This window comes from Lottia gigantea (assembly GCF_000327385.1).
Source record: "Lottia gigantea unplaced genomic scaffold LOTGIsca_6, whole genome shotgun sequence".
NCBI classification, from domain to species: Eukaryota; Metazoa; Mollusca; class Gastropoda; family Lottiidae; genus Lottia; species Lottia gigantea.
In genome coordinates this window covers 64,501-78,314 of record NW_008710049.1, presented here as the reverse complement: position 1 = coordinate 78,314, position 13,814 = coordinate 64,501, and the positions used below count along the sequence as shown (strand labels likewise).

The following is a 13,814-nucleotide window of genomic DNA, read 5'->3' as shown; positions in this document are numbered from 1 at the left end:
CTACAACTGACCCAAAACTATATCTGCGATGGTTGGTTTGTAATGTTTTAATTAATTAATTAATTAATGTATATTTTAAAAAGCCAATTTTGGGCCAAAATAGTGTTCCATTGGTATCCTCTTGGATTGTTTCCAGGAAATTTACATTTATGTGCTTTATATCGCGTTCTTTAGTGTATCGTATTGTGATTTCAGGCCACCTTACCCAAGCTACCTGTACCAAAACTACAAAGCTCCTTAGACAAATATTTGTCTTTACTGAAAACAGTTCTGAATCCTCAACAATACAGCAAAACAAAGTTTCTAGTTGACGAATTCTGTAAAAATGGTGGACTTGGAGAGAAATTACAACAATATGTTTTGAAACAACACGACAGAAAAGATAACTGGGTATGAATTTTCATTTAAAAAGCCATGAGCCATGTAACAGCAGCCTCTTATTTTCTTAGCTTTTTTTTTAATAATTTGGCATTTCTAAATAGCTATAAAGTGATCAATTTTAGTTTGTCTCCAGGGAACTATTAAAATTAACTTTTATAGATTGTTCTATAAAAGATATGATAACCCCAGGTCACTTTATAAATATATATTATTTTTTATAGTATAATATTATATTGAATCTATTACATGACTTATTCATATTATTATTCATCCACACAATAACACGATTATTCACGATAACATGTGTTTAACTATTAATTCATAGAGCTATGAATGGTGGATGGAGGATATGTATTTATTTAATAAAGTGGGTTTACCAATAAATTCCAATCCCGGTGGCCTTTTCCCACAACAAGTGTTCAAAAACCAGACAGATCATTTAGGGTAAGGATAGATTAATGTTTATAATGGTTATAAAAAGGTTATTTCAAAATTATTCACAACAATATGTCCATAAACACCCTATCTTATAGTACAATCTATAATCTCAAACTTTTGATGTTGGTGGCGGATTTTGGCAAATAATGTGCATTTTATTAATGTTTTCTATTTTTAACATTTCAACAGATATTCTGCAAGGTTGCTGTGTGGTTTCTTACATTATAAATCAATCATAGACAAGTACGTACAATTCACTTTATATTCATGCATGGAAATGTGTTGATTTTTAATTCAATATTAAGGGCATTGTCCTACTATTACCAAATATTGTCAATAAAAGACTTGTGTTCAACTATTTTGTAACAAATATGAAAGTTGTAAATTCGTACCAAGAGATAATAAAAGGGGGTTTAAATTGCCTATTCTCTAACAGATCCAGTTCTCACTTCGCATCTCTATTTTGATATAAAAAAAACGTTTTAAACTAAGGTAGAATTGGTAAAAATCCAAATAAGGAATCTTTTCACTTTTGGAAAACTACTAACTTCTAAAAAAGCGTAGCATAAGACCTCGCGTTCCCTGTAAAATGGGATAACCATACCTATAGATGTTGGCATTAACTGATTAACTGGCTTCATTTATAATAAAGACGAAATATTGACCTTTAACAACAATGTAAATACCAACTGGCCTAATAAGCATTTTACATTCAGATTTTTTTCAGTAAGATACTCCATGCGATCTATTAATATTGAAAAATTGTCTTTGATTTCTCTTCAGTGGCCTATTAAAACCGGAGAGAGCTAGTCACAGTGAAAAGGGTCAACTATTATGTATGGACCAATGGTACAGATTTTTAAACTGTTACAGACGACCCAGTGTAGAGAAGGACGAATCGTTAACAGATATATGCCCTCCATCTGAAGGAAATAACATCATCGTTTTATACCGTAATGCTGTATGTGTCAAATCCACACTATAAACTATCTGAGCTTTCTGCCAATCTGACTTGTCAGTTTGAAAAAACAATAACTTGATGTTTTCTTGCCGGGTCACAATACTTTTACTTTTCGACTTCAGTTTATCAACAATGAAATACTAAAAGTCAAACCTAATGTTAAAAATGAAATACAATCAGTTTAACAATTACTTCACCTGAACTTACTGTTCAATGTAGCACAGTTTAATGAGTTTCATATATTTAGCTTAGATATATTTATATGATATTAGCTCAAACTGGGGCGAAACATTGGGCATTATTTTGTTTAACTAATTTACTTTCAATATGACCTTTTCTTTTAGTTTTTCAAGTTACACTGTGGCGACTTTGGAACAGTGCCGCGAATCTCAAACGTAGTGGATAGACTAGTGGATATAGTTAATATTATGGACAACAGATCAGAGGAGGCGCCGCCAGTTGGTGTATTAACCACGACAGAAAGGTCACAATGGGCTACTGCAAGATCCAGGTTATTAGAAGGTATTTATCCAGTTATTTGTCCAGAATTATATCAGCTGTAGTATTTATGAAAGTAAGGGTGCTTTCTCGTTACCAAAACTATATTAAACCTGATTCTTGTTTTTTGTTAAGATCCAGTAAACAAAGCAAATATAAAACATCTAGAATCGGCTTGTTTTGTGTTGTGTTTGGATAAGCGAACAGTTCCGTCCCATGATGAAGACGACGAACTTCATGTCATCACCTGTTTAGAACATTTACTACATGGTCAAGGGAGTCATGTCAACACTGGAAACCGATGGTTCGACTCCTGCTTTCAGGTGAATTATTTGCTTATTAAAAGCGATCGACATGTTTTAAATATATAGCAAAAACAATCTATTATCAGCCATATGAATTCATTCTTTGAGAGTTATACCGAGTTAACAGAGAGTGGTTTAAGGGCGAACGTGTCCCGTCTAATACACGGAGCTTATAATATCAGGAATCATCTTTAGAAATGATTGCCGGGGTGGATCAAGGCAAACGTCAAATATGCAATGTGATTTTTTTTTTTCAAATTGATGATTAGATTTACGACTTCAAAACTTTCAATGTCATTGAAATATTCTTAAATTAAATGATATTTGTACAGTTAAACGTGCAATAACATCGTTGTAAATCACGATTAGTGGCCTCCCACTCGTCTGTAGAGACAACAACAACATCACAGGAACCGTCTTAATATCGCGTTATAAATTGTACTCAATATCTCTATGCTATGCCTTTATATCTATTCAGTTAATTGTAACAGAGAATGGTGTCAGTGGTTTTAACTATGAACATTCTGTATGTGAAGGAATGCCAGTTATAGATTTCTGTGAACATGCTTTAATTTATGAGTAAGTGTGAATCCTTATGACAACCCTATTAGTATTTGTTAACTCTCTTGATGACGAATTCGAACAATTGCCTCAGGTCCCAGTCTTCACCAGAAAGTTTGTCAAATGAGCTATATGGGACTTATCAGGTTCCAATAATGTACTGTGTAATATTTCGACAGGGTTGTCCCAACTCGGCCAATTCCAGTTATTGTCAATTCTTAATCAGGTTGGTATATGACCGCTGCCTAGTATGGACTGACTGGCAAGTTGTCTGGAGAGGTCATCCCTAGTTCACATAATCACGTCAAACGCAATAGAAATGTGCTGGTATGGGGCAATGAAAGGTACCTACCGCCGGTCAATTATGGTCTTTAGTAGATTCGCCTATTTTCAAAAGCAAGGCCTTAAAATGGCTGTTCAATGGAAAGTTATTCTGAAGTATATTGAAGCAATAGGCAATTTTGCTAGCTGTCGGTAACAATCTAGATTGACAGCAAAATAGAAGCTTTTGTCTTAAATATTCTAAATTGCCAAGTTTGTCTGAAAAATGCCCCGAATGAACTTCTTGAGACAATAGTCTCTCTAACCAGTTTTATATCTCAATTTACAATTGTTTCAATATTCTAAAAATTAAAGTTCGTGTAACTCATTAAAAGAAAACTTGGTTGTTATGGAAACAATCAAATATTTCAATTATAGCGTCTTTTTAACCATCAAATTATCGAACGATGGTCATTAGACGAAAAGAAATTCAAGAGAATTTATCGACGAGAGAAAATTCGATATGCAAAAGATACTTGATCAATTCACGTCTGTCTTTACCAATTTACCGCCATTTTTATTTACAGAGAAAGTTTAGATAACGTGACGTCACGAGAAAACGTGAAATTAGGTAAACCAATTGAATTGAGGTGGAATGTGTCTACAGAAACTCTTGATGATATCCAAGTAGCCTCGCAACAAATTGATGGGTAAATATTCATCACATCTTCTATCAATTTCCGCTCACTTCATTGTACCTCGGTATTTATAAACCGCCATCTTGGATCTGTATAGACGTCTTCTTCTTATAATAAGACGATCTTTGATCAATTGAACCAATTGAAATCCTGGAAATATAACAGAAACTGGAATTGTGGCTCTTAGTACCAACATAACACACAAAACGTCACTATTCAAACGATTGGTCATTTCGCCATATATCAAGATTAATTCAGTAGAAATGAGAAAGAGCGCATTCAATTGGTGAAAAGATTCATAACACATGTTTCATTCCCAGCCTGAAAATTACTATCTGGAATTGGAGTCATGGACTTTGTTAGGAAAGTAACTCAGAAATGCATGCCGATTGATATACATGTACAGTCGAGCAAAGATATTTATGCACATCTGGGTCTGATCCATGACATAAGCACTAGTAGTCTATTTTGATTTGACGTAGAATTAGCTTATTAAAACTGATAAACCAACTATAATTCAGTCGGTTTTTTGTTTTTTTTTTTATTTGCAACCAAATGAATTCACCTGTATGTATTTATTAAGCTGGCTGAATATTATATAACAGAAATAACATTTCCCGTATCATTCAGATACCACCCGAAACCTCTCGAGTTATTTTTCAATATGAAATGTTTGTGTTTTATTTGAGTGTATTCGAGTATCTGTAATGTGCAGTAGCGAAGATGATAAAGATTAACAATATTGAGTTGAACAATAAACGCGAATCTTGTGTACTTGTTTTAATTAGATTGTACGTGGTTTTTACTCTAAACACGTTATTAACACGGTAATTCTACCAGACTTTCTTTAACAAGATATTTAAATCTAATCGACCTGGGTCTGTTCGCTTGTGCTTCTTTCACGAGCAGAGTTCTTGTTACCTGTCGTAGACGCTTGTGACAACGTAGTCAAAAACTTATTTCGAAATTTTAATTAATAATTTTTGGAACTATATAGCGGTTTAAGCCATTCTTTTGAATATAGAAATTAACCATGATACTTAAGTTCAATAATTTGGAAACTGGATGCCCTTAGGTTTTCACTGATAAATTAAAGATCTATTGCACCAAAAGCAAAATCACACGGAAACCTTAAGATAAAACGTATGTAAATATTCAAGATATCCTTGCCTGGAGAGATACTATGTAAATGGATAACCTACCTCTCAAACTGGAATTTAAAGATAGTTCAAGCATTCAAGAACCTATATTTTTCTCTACATTTAGCGTTTATTCATTAAACGCAATAGTATAGGGTATAAGAACACATATCATGATATAAACCAACATTGTACACTTCCATTAACCTAAAATATTAAGACAATAGAACTATTAAAATAGATAGACCATTTACTTCAACATTTTAAATAGGAATATTAAATTAATATAGAACATTTTAAAAGAACATTTTATAGATTTAAAATATAATTATTTCTTTCAAACACAATGTTGAAATGATTAGCAGGTTAAAAGTAAAGTCGACTTTTAATACTCCTAAAAAAATATTTCTGAAAAAAATATGTATATATATATATAAATGATATAATTTATCGGGGTTCGTCTGTTGCCGTATCATATTTGACTCACAGTAACCTAAAGTCTAGATTATGTGCAAAGAAAGCAATTTGTATGTTGATATTAACTTGATGTAAAAACTGGCCATTCAGGAAATTGGGTAAAGAAAGTGAATTTACTCCTTTCTGATTAAATTTACTAGCCTCATCAGCCGAGAAATGACTTCAGATTGAAAACATTCGGTTTAGGGTTCATACGTGGCTGTCTCACATCTAATGACACGCAATGATTAATATGAAAATCTTGTGGGATCAACATTATTTGGCTGGTAATATATACTTTTAGTTTTTATCTATAAAAATATCATGTACAAGTCTCAGCCTTTCAAGGCTTTCTTACTCTGTAATCTTTGTTGAATAATAGTCTAATATAATAGTATAGTTCGAGATATTAAGTTAAGACCATTCCAGCAATTTGCATAGTAGATATATATATCAGATAATACAACTTTGCAAAAACTGGTAAACAGGCATGATTCTTACATAGTATTCAAATATTCTGGTATTGTACATAAATGAATATTGGAAAAGTAAACCAAATGACTAAAGTATAAAATATAATGAATATATAAACATTATTCAAAAAGCTTTAACATAAATATATCATTTGATTAGCTTATAATTATATATAAACATATGATTAATATTCTCAAATTGTTTTAGATTTTGGAATTTTACATGAAAAATTACAACTATAACAATATGCACATATTTTGAAAATCGTAACTTTCTGGTATTATCAAGATGTTGAAATCCGTAGAAGAGATATTGTTCCTCATTACCCTATGTCTAATGATGCCCGTTGCATTAGCTTGGGTACAGTTGGAATAAAGCGCTCTGTGATTTTTGTTCATATCTGAACGAGAAACGCTCCACTTTAAGTACAGTTTTCACTTTGTCTTGTTTAATGACCATTTCTATGACAGTTCCAGAATGATTTAAAAAAGAAATTCCATATCTCGATGTTTTTCATCAACCTAAAGTAGAAAGGACTCGTGCCATCATTGCTTGCCTTTTAATTCACATTCATTAAAAAGTGTGAATCGAGAAAACTTTTGAAGAGCTCTCGGGGTTAAAAGTGAAAATTCTAATGAATTGGTAGAAATCAATAAAACACAAGGAGCAACTTGAGACTGACAAACATCAAACAAGCAAACATTCATGTACAAATTTCATAGCCTAATATTGACCTGTCCAATAAAACTACTCGATCTCAAAGTTCAATATTTATCCTTCCAATTGAAACCACTCGATCATCAGGCCTGATTTAATTAAATAACTTCAGCAATAGGCGGTTTTTCACTTCCGTCAAGGCCAGTTCGGATATCAAAATATAATACGGTTTACTGTGATTTATTATCTTGTATTTAAGCAGGGAATGAATTTGCCTAGCATGTGACATTCTCCACGGCACATGTAATAGAGGAATGTTTTGACTTGCACTCAAGAATTCAACCCTCACAGAGAGAACAATCTTGGAATTAGCGTATATGTTGTGTCATGGATATACCAATTCATTAATTTAAGCTCTGTAGACTCGACGAAACGAATATTTTCTTTTCTTCCTTATCTTTTTTTATCTTTTTGAGAAAAATGTTTCTTTTTTGACTATTTGAATTTTTCTTTTTCGAAGACGAATCGGTATTTATTTAACAGATCATGGCTTGTGCGGAACTTGTGACTATCATATGTATACTAAATTCAAGTAATAGATACTTTTCTTCATAAAAGAACTTTGGTTTCTTTACGCTTCATTTTGCGATTTGAGTTTGATTTTTTCTGGCGAGAACAAGTTAAGATAGTGGAAAGTTTAGCGAGAAGTTAATTTAGCGAGTTGAAGGAATTAAGAGGAAAGGAAATGAAGCTAATCTTATCATGGGTCTCAGGAGATTTCTACAACGACTTGGGACTGAGCGAGAAGTAATTGTTCCTTCGAGTCTTTTACTGCCAAACCTCTTCAAAGATAATTCTACCACGATTTATTCACGTTAAAGATCGGCATTGACAATGAATCACAGCAAGTGCTGTATTAAAGCTATCATCTAAATACAAGATTGGGATGAGGAGATTATGCATTCCTGAAAACATATTACTTCATCTTTTATCGTAACATGATAGCTTTAATGTGTATTAAGAAGTAAAAGAGGTAACTGTCTGTATTCTGAAATCATGCATACATATTTGCTTTGGGGAAAATTCAAGAATCATATTTTCTACATTTGATCTGTAGATATATTGGTCCATCAATCAACACTACTAACCAAGAAGGTTAATAATAAATACAATATCTGTCACTAACTTGTCAAGAAAACCTTGTAAGATTATCTTGAAAATTTTCAACTTCAAAAGTAATTCTTTACTTCAGAGCTATTCTCAAGGTTTCTACGACCTTCAGGCGGAACTATTTCAACTAGCCCATGAAAGAATTATTTCATCGTGGGTATTGATTTTAATAAAGACTTGGTAGGAAGGTTGTAATTTAACGTCTTATTGTATTACTCCGAGGTTATGAATCGTAATGAAGTAATGCCAAACTCATAACCTTTACAGTTAGCTAAATGCTGGTCGACTCGAGTGAAGTGAAAGTGCCTCTTCGCTACTGTAAAAATATGAGCTTGCATGGTGCATAAACATTAATCGAAGTAGTTTGTTTCGTATTTGGAATGTATTTCGTATATGACAAAAGTTGAATCAATCTGTATTGTAATCAGATTGTCAGACAACAACCTTGACAGCATTTATAACCACACCGTATGATATTTATTTTCGGTTGTGTTGATAAACTGTGAACTTTGACCCTAGACTGGGATTAGAAATTAGAAAACTGTCTATTGAGTAGGTTCCTAGATCTTACTCCAATTTATCATTCAATAAATAGGCTTGGAGACATTCAAACGTTTTCTTCCCACCTACACACAGTGATTATTTAACGAAACAGAGAAATGGTCTTTTCTGATTGGATTGGTGCCAAACCCAGTACTGACAGAAACAGTTCAACTTCCACCTCAGAAACCACTTAGCTACACGTATTTACTGCACTAAAAGACAAATAAACCTTATCAGATACATTGTAAAAGTTATTTTCGAAAAAGCGAATTTGATACGATTTCAAAAAGCAATGACAATGTTTGTGGTGTATTAAACAAATTACAGATGTGGTCGTGAGGTGAAAACGTTGGTTCGCTGAAACTGCCCTGTTTGTACTTTTGAAAGTTATCTTACGCAATTACTACTTTTAACTTTGCTCTATACTAATATACAAAATTTTCTACCGCACGTTTCTACAATGCAACGATATCGGTGCTTTCCACGACTCATATATTATTTTTTCTCTGAATAACGTAGTATTGATGTAGCAATGTGACAACTGTTATGCCTTTTACCCTTATTTTCAATCAATCAAACCATCATTTCCTTATTTCATATATTCAAACTGGCCTTACAGACTGGAGTCAAAGCAGTCAAAACTGAGTTCCAATGCCATAATATGTATACATATATCTATCAATACCCAACCTTAAATTCCTACCAATTCCAAGGTAGAGCAATCATTTGAGATATGCATCAGATAAATACCTTGTTAATTGTACATTAAGGTCAAATTATTTTTAAATAAAACGAACTTTAGTTTATTTAAGGATACGACCTATCGTGATGTGGCGTCGAAGTATTCAAATATCATGCCGTGTAGTTTTAATGAAATATACCACCTTGAACAATAAAAGAAGAGATTTTTGACACGAAATCAAAATAACACTGATTGATCGATTTTCAGGAATTTTCTGTAAAGGGACATAGTCTTCTCTTCTGTTGCATGAACATCCAGAAGTTTGAAATTGAAGATCTTCCTCAATGTTCGTTTTATATTTAATAGTAATTTTTCTTTCTCAATGAAATGACGTGTACTGCACCTATATCAATTCAAGTCAGATGCATATTGTTAACGGTAATATTTAAAGGATATCAACTTCTGAAATTAATATTAAGAGGACTACATAGAGATATATAGATAGTTTGAAAATAAGTGTCCTGGAAATTCTCAATGTATGAAATTTATGGTCGAATCTTCAGTTACAGTACAACAGGTACAATATCGACCATGGTAAAAAGATAAGATAATTGTTGATTTATTATCGAAACCAGTTAAACCATCGCGTGGTGATATAACATAAAAATTACAAAACAAAAATCCCACGGTTTTACAGTCTTTGATATAGAATAAAGTATAGCTGTATAACACGTGATATGATCATAAAAGGACATTTAGGGAAAGATTTGTTGATCTCGGTTTAATTTACTGTAGAAATGTTTATTACCACTGAGTGTTAATGCTGGAAAAAACATTCCCCAGTGGTTCTGATTGAAATTTCCTGATTTTAAGGATTCTCACCCTGAATTCTATTGCCTTGTAGTTAAAGATATTGGCTGAGGATAAAGAATAACATATTGAAACCAAATAATGCAAATGATAATAAGAAACGATTTCTGACTAAATTGGTCTGGCCTTTCACTTTTTCTGAAATGCAAAAACCGAGTTTCTTACAATTCGTAATGACACGTAATGTACATTTTCAGTCAAGAATTTGCATTAATGTGTGATGTTACAATTATTATTTTGTTACACATTCTGATTCAGATTTATAAAATGCAGACAACATTTCTAATAATTATGAACAAACAGTTTGGTAAATTACACTCCAAAAAATAAATCCGCATTTATCTGGTGTGATTTGGGATGTGGGTTTCTTCTGATTTTCAGAGTCCACGCTTTGTATTCTTCAGTAGTGGTCTTAACGATATGGTCTAATGGTCTAGGAAGTGTTTACTGGCTGAAATTACATGGTTTGGAACAGCCATTCTATCAATCTCAACCTAATACTGTATGCAAAAACAAGAAATAACATATCATGTAAATTGTTTATCAAGAATTTCCAATGTAATGTCTTTCTATATTTTAATTCTTACTCTGATCAAGGTAGAAAATGTACAGTCGACCTGCAACCATGCTCTTGAATTTGGACAATAGACCGAACAAAGCAAAATTGCTTTCGGTCTCTATCGGGTAAATTTTATATGTAAATAATGACGTATGTTGGTAAACGTTGTGCATTTCAGGTTGATATCAGACCTTCATCTGTCAGTTTTAGATATCGATACATTTGGGCGAGAATTTCCCAAATCTTATGGAATGAGTCCAGATTCATTTATACAACTTGCTTTACAGTTAACATATTACAAGTAAGTTATCAGAACCTCATGTTTCCTTTTCCTTACGATGATTATTCACATCTAACCATTGCTTGAACAACAATAACCTCCCTTGACAGCTATACGTCACCATTCGATATATCCAAACGGGAATATGTGGAGTAAAAGGACGGTGATCGAAATTGGCTCCCTACATTGAATCATCGGAAACTATTGCCCCATCCCATTTGTCGATCAGTGATCGAAGTGAAACATGACAGAAAGGTACTTACACGTGTCTTTATAATTTATCAAAAATTTCACAAAATTCTAACACTTCCTTCCATTATAAATTTATTTGAGATTTAAAAGAAAGGTTCTTCAAGTTTTGCATCTGGTTATTCAAACATTTTGTTTGAAGGAATAATTGGTAGAGAAGTAAACTCTCTACCAATCAAAATTAATGCAGAGAATATAGGATTGTGAGAGCAACGGCTAGATGATCATTATTATTAAAGGAACTTATCAGAACCTAAAAAACAAGGTTGTGTTTACTCTATACAATCCTATAAAAAATCTAGTGACAAATGTTGTATGGACCCAGAACAGATTTTCAATAAATAAGCCACTTTTGAATTGGTATTTTCTTCACCAGTCCTGCGCATTTGCGAATTTCATTTCTATTCGTGGAGTATGTGCGGTTGGTTTACATTACCTTTCATCCCTTGTACTATCAAGGAAACTGCAATTAACTTATTTAATCGGACAGTCGATGACCTATAAGGACAGACACGAATCTAGAAATCCGTTCAGAAACCGATGTTATTCGTCTTTGGATTATACAAGCAGCTGATTCCTCAGAAGCCGTTCACACGAATCTAAGCTTCTTATCTGTATGGATTGTCGTAGATCCCATTAATCAGGCAATCAATGGTGAAATGAGATCGTTTTATCAGAAACTAACAATACAATTAATTTCTCCAGGTTTCTAATTGATTCATTTACCTAAATCTGTAAAGATAATTCTCTGAAGTCTTGATGCCAACTTATTTCCGGTTTATCGATCACGTGATAATTGTAGCGGAAGTTGTATAAAGATTGGTTATTTTTGTCGAGAAGATTTGTAATTATGATTAAATAGAGCTGGTGATTTGAAATTATGTGGTATTTCTATTTTACACATGATAGAAGATTGATAATAAGCTATTATGGTTTAACATGCATAATATCAACATTGAAACTGATCCGCGGCGGGAACCAAAGAAAGGGTCAAACTGAGGAAATTACATATTGATTCTCGTTCCCCGTGAAAGGGATATTTCAAATATGAATAATCAAAATGAAATATTAAACTAGGTTAAAGAATTGTGCAGTTGTGTATAATTTACAATTAAACGTGCTTAACACGAAATAGCTAGAATTTTAGTCACTTTTTATGAATTTATAAGTGAGGCGTTTTCCATTATTGTTACTTTGTTAAGGCCTGCGATTTCAAACTGTGAGTATTTTCCTGGAATATTAACTTTAAGACAAACTTTCTTTTTTATATTCACTTTTCCTTTCAGAATACATGGAACATTATCTTCTACGTATGAAAGTGCATCGGTGCGTCGTTTTCGGTACGGCCGTGTAGATAATATTAGAGCTAACTCACAATCTGCTTTACAATTTGTTAGGGCTATGGTGGGTGAATGGGATACCACAGTAAGTAACATTATTTGTGAAATCTTGAGGATTGTAATACCATTTAAAAAAAGCATGCACACATAACAAAACCTTTTAACTGTTTATATGGCCATTTTCTTTTCCTGATTTACAATGTAAATGTTTTGGCTATTTATCAGAATTATATTTACGAGTACATCATGATCATTGTTGTTTTGTATGTTGTTGGATTCTGTGGGTCGACTTAGACTAATGCATTGGAGTTATCACCTTCATTCCTCGTTTCAGGATGAAGATAGGTACGCCTTAATGAAAGATGCAATTCTTTCCCAATCTAATTATATGAAGGATGCAATACAAGGTTATGGTATTGACCTCCATATACTGGGACTACGAGAATCAGCGAAAGAATTAGATATTCCTGTGCCATCTTTATTTACTGATGATGGTTACAAGACATTTAATTATTTTAAGCTGTCCACAAGTCAGGTAAGAAACATACGCTCACCTTATACTAACACTTGATTGTCGTCTTCACGCAGAAAATGGTGTAACTCTCAACATTTCATAACAATATTTCCAATTGTAGCTACACTACACACCACGCCAAACTTCATCTATTCCACCCTAAGCCTTTTTTTTTCTTGCAGGTAGCAACAAGGAATATGATAGGTGTTTGCTATGGTGCTGTTGTTCCAGATGGGTATGGTGTGTGTTACAACCCAAAACCAAATTCATTTTATGCAGTAGTGACTTCATTCAGACGTTGTCCTGACACAGATTCTGCCATGTTTGCGAACAGCATGGAGGCAAGTTTGCTGCAGATGCAAGGCTTGTGTGAACGCTGTAGAACTCTTATAGACACTTCAAGCTGATATGTTAATGACCAAGTGTTGTGAAAAGTGAAGTATTCGTTTAAAGCATTTACCAAAGAACTGTCGAATAGTAATGCCCGTTCATAAGTCTTTAATAATTGGGTAATGCATATTTGTTGACTATGTCTTTTAGACCCTAAATTGTTAGTTTGTCCGGTGGCGTATTTTAGAGTCAGCTTGCTTCCTGTATGTAGTGAAAGGATAGAGCTTCCGTAGTTTACAGAATTGTATCTTAAACATATCACTATTATATTATATTATATTATATTATATTATATTATATTATATTATATTATATTATATTATATTATATTATATTATATGTTATGTTATGTTATGTTATGTTATGTTATGTTATGTTATGTTAAATC

General features: G+C 32.8%; 1 protein-coding gene across 1 annotated transcript; it reads left to right on the top strand.

The window, feature by feature from the left end:
• Positions 1-198: 198 nt before the first annotated feature.
• LOTGIDRAFT_107011 (hypothetical protein) lies at positions 199-13,443 on the top strand (the record flags this gene model as incomplete). Its single annotated transcript, XM_009063728.1, has 12 exons — positions 199-390; positions 707-825; positions 1,009-1,062; positions 1,603-1,780; positions 2,125-2,302; positions 2,414-2,601; positions 3,062-3,162; positions 3,993-4,115; positions 10,832-10,954; positions 12,469-12,611; positions 12,864-13,057; positions 13,219-13,443. Coding segments are annotated over 12 exons (1,818 nt in total), but the record flags the coding sequence as incomplete, so codon positions are not given.
• Positions 13,444-13,814: the final 371 nt, after the last annotated feature.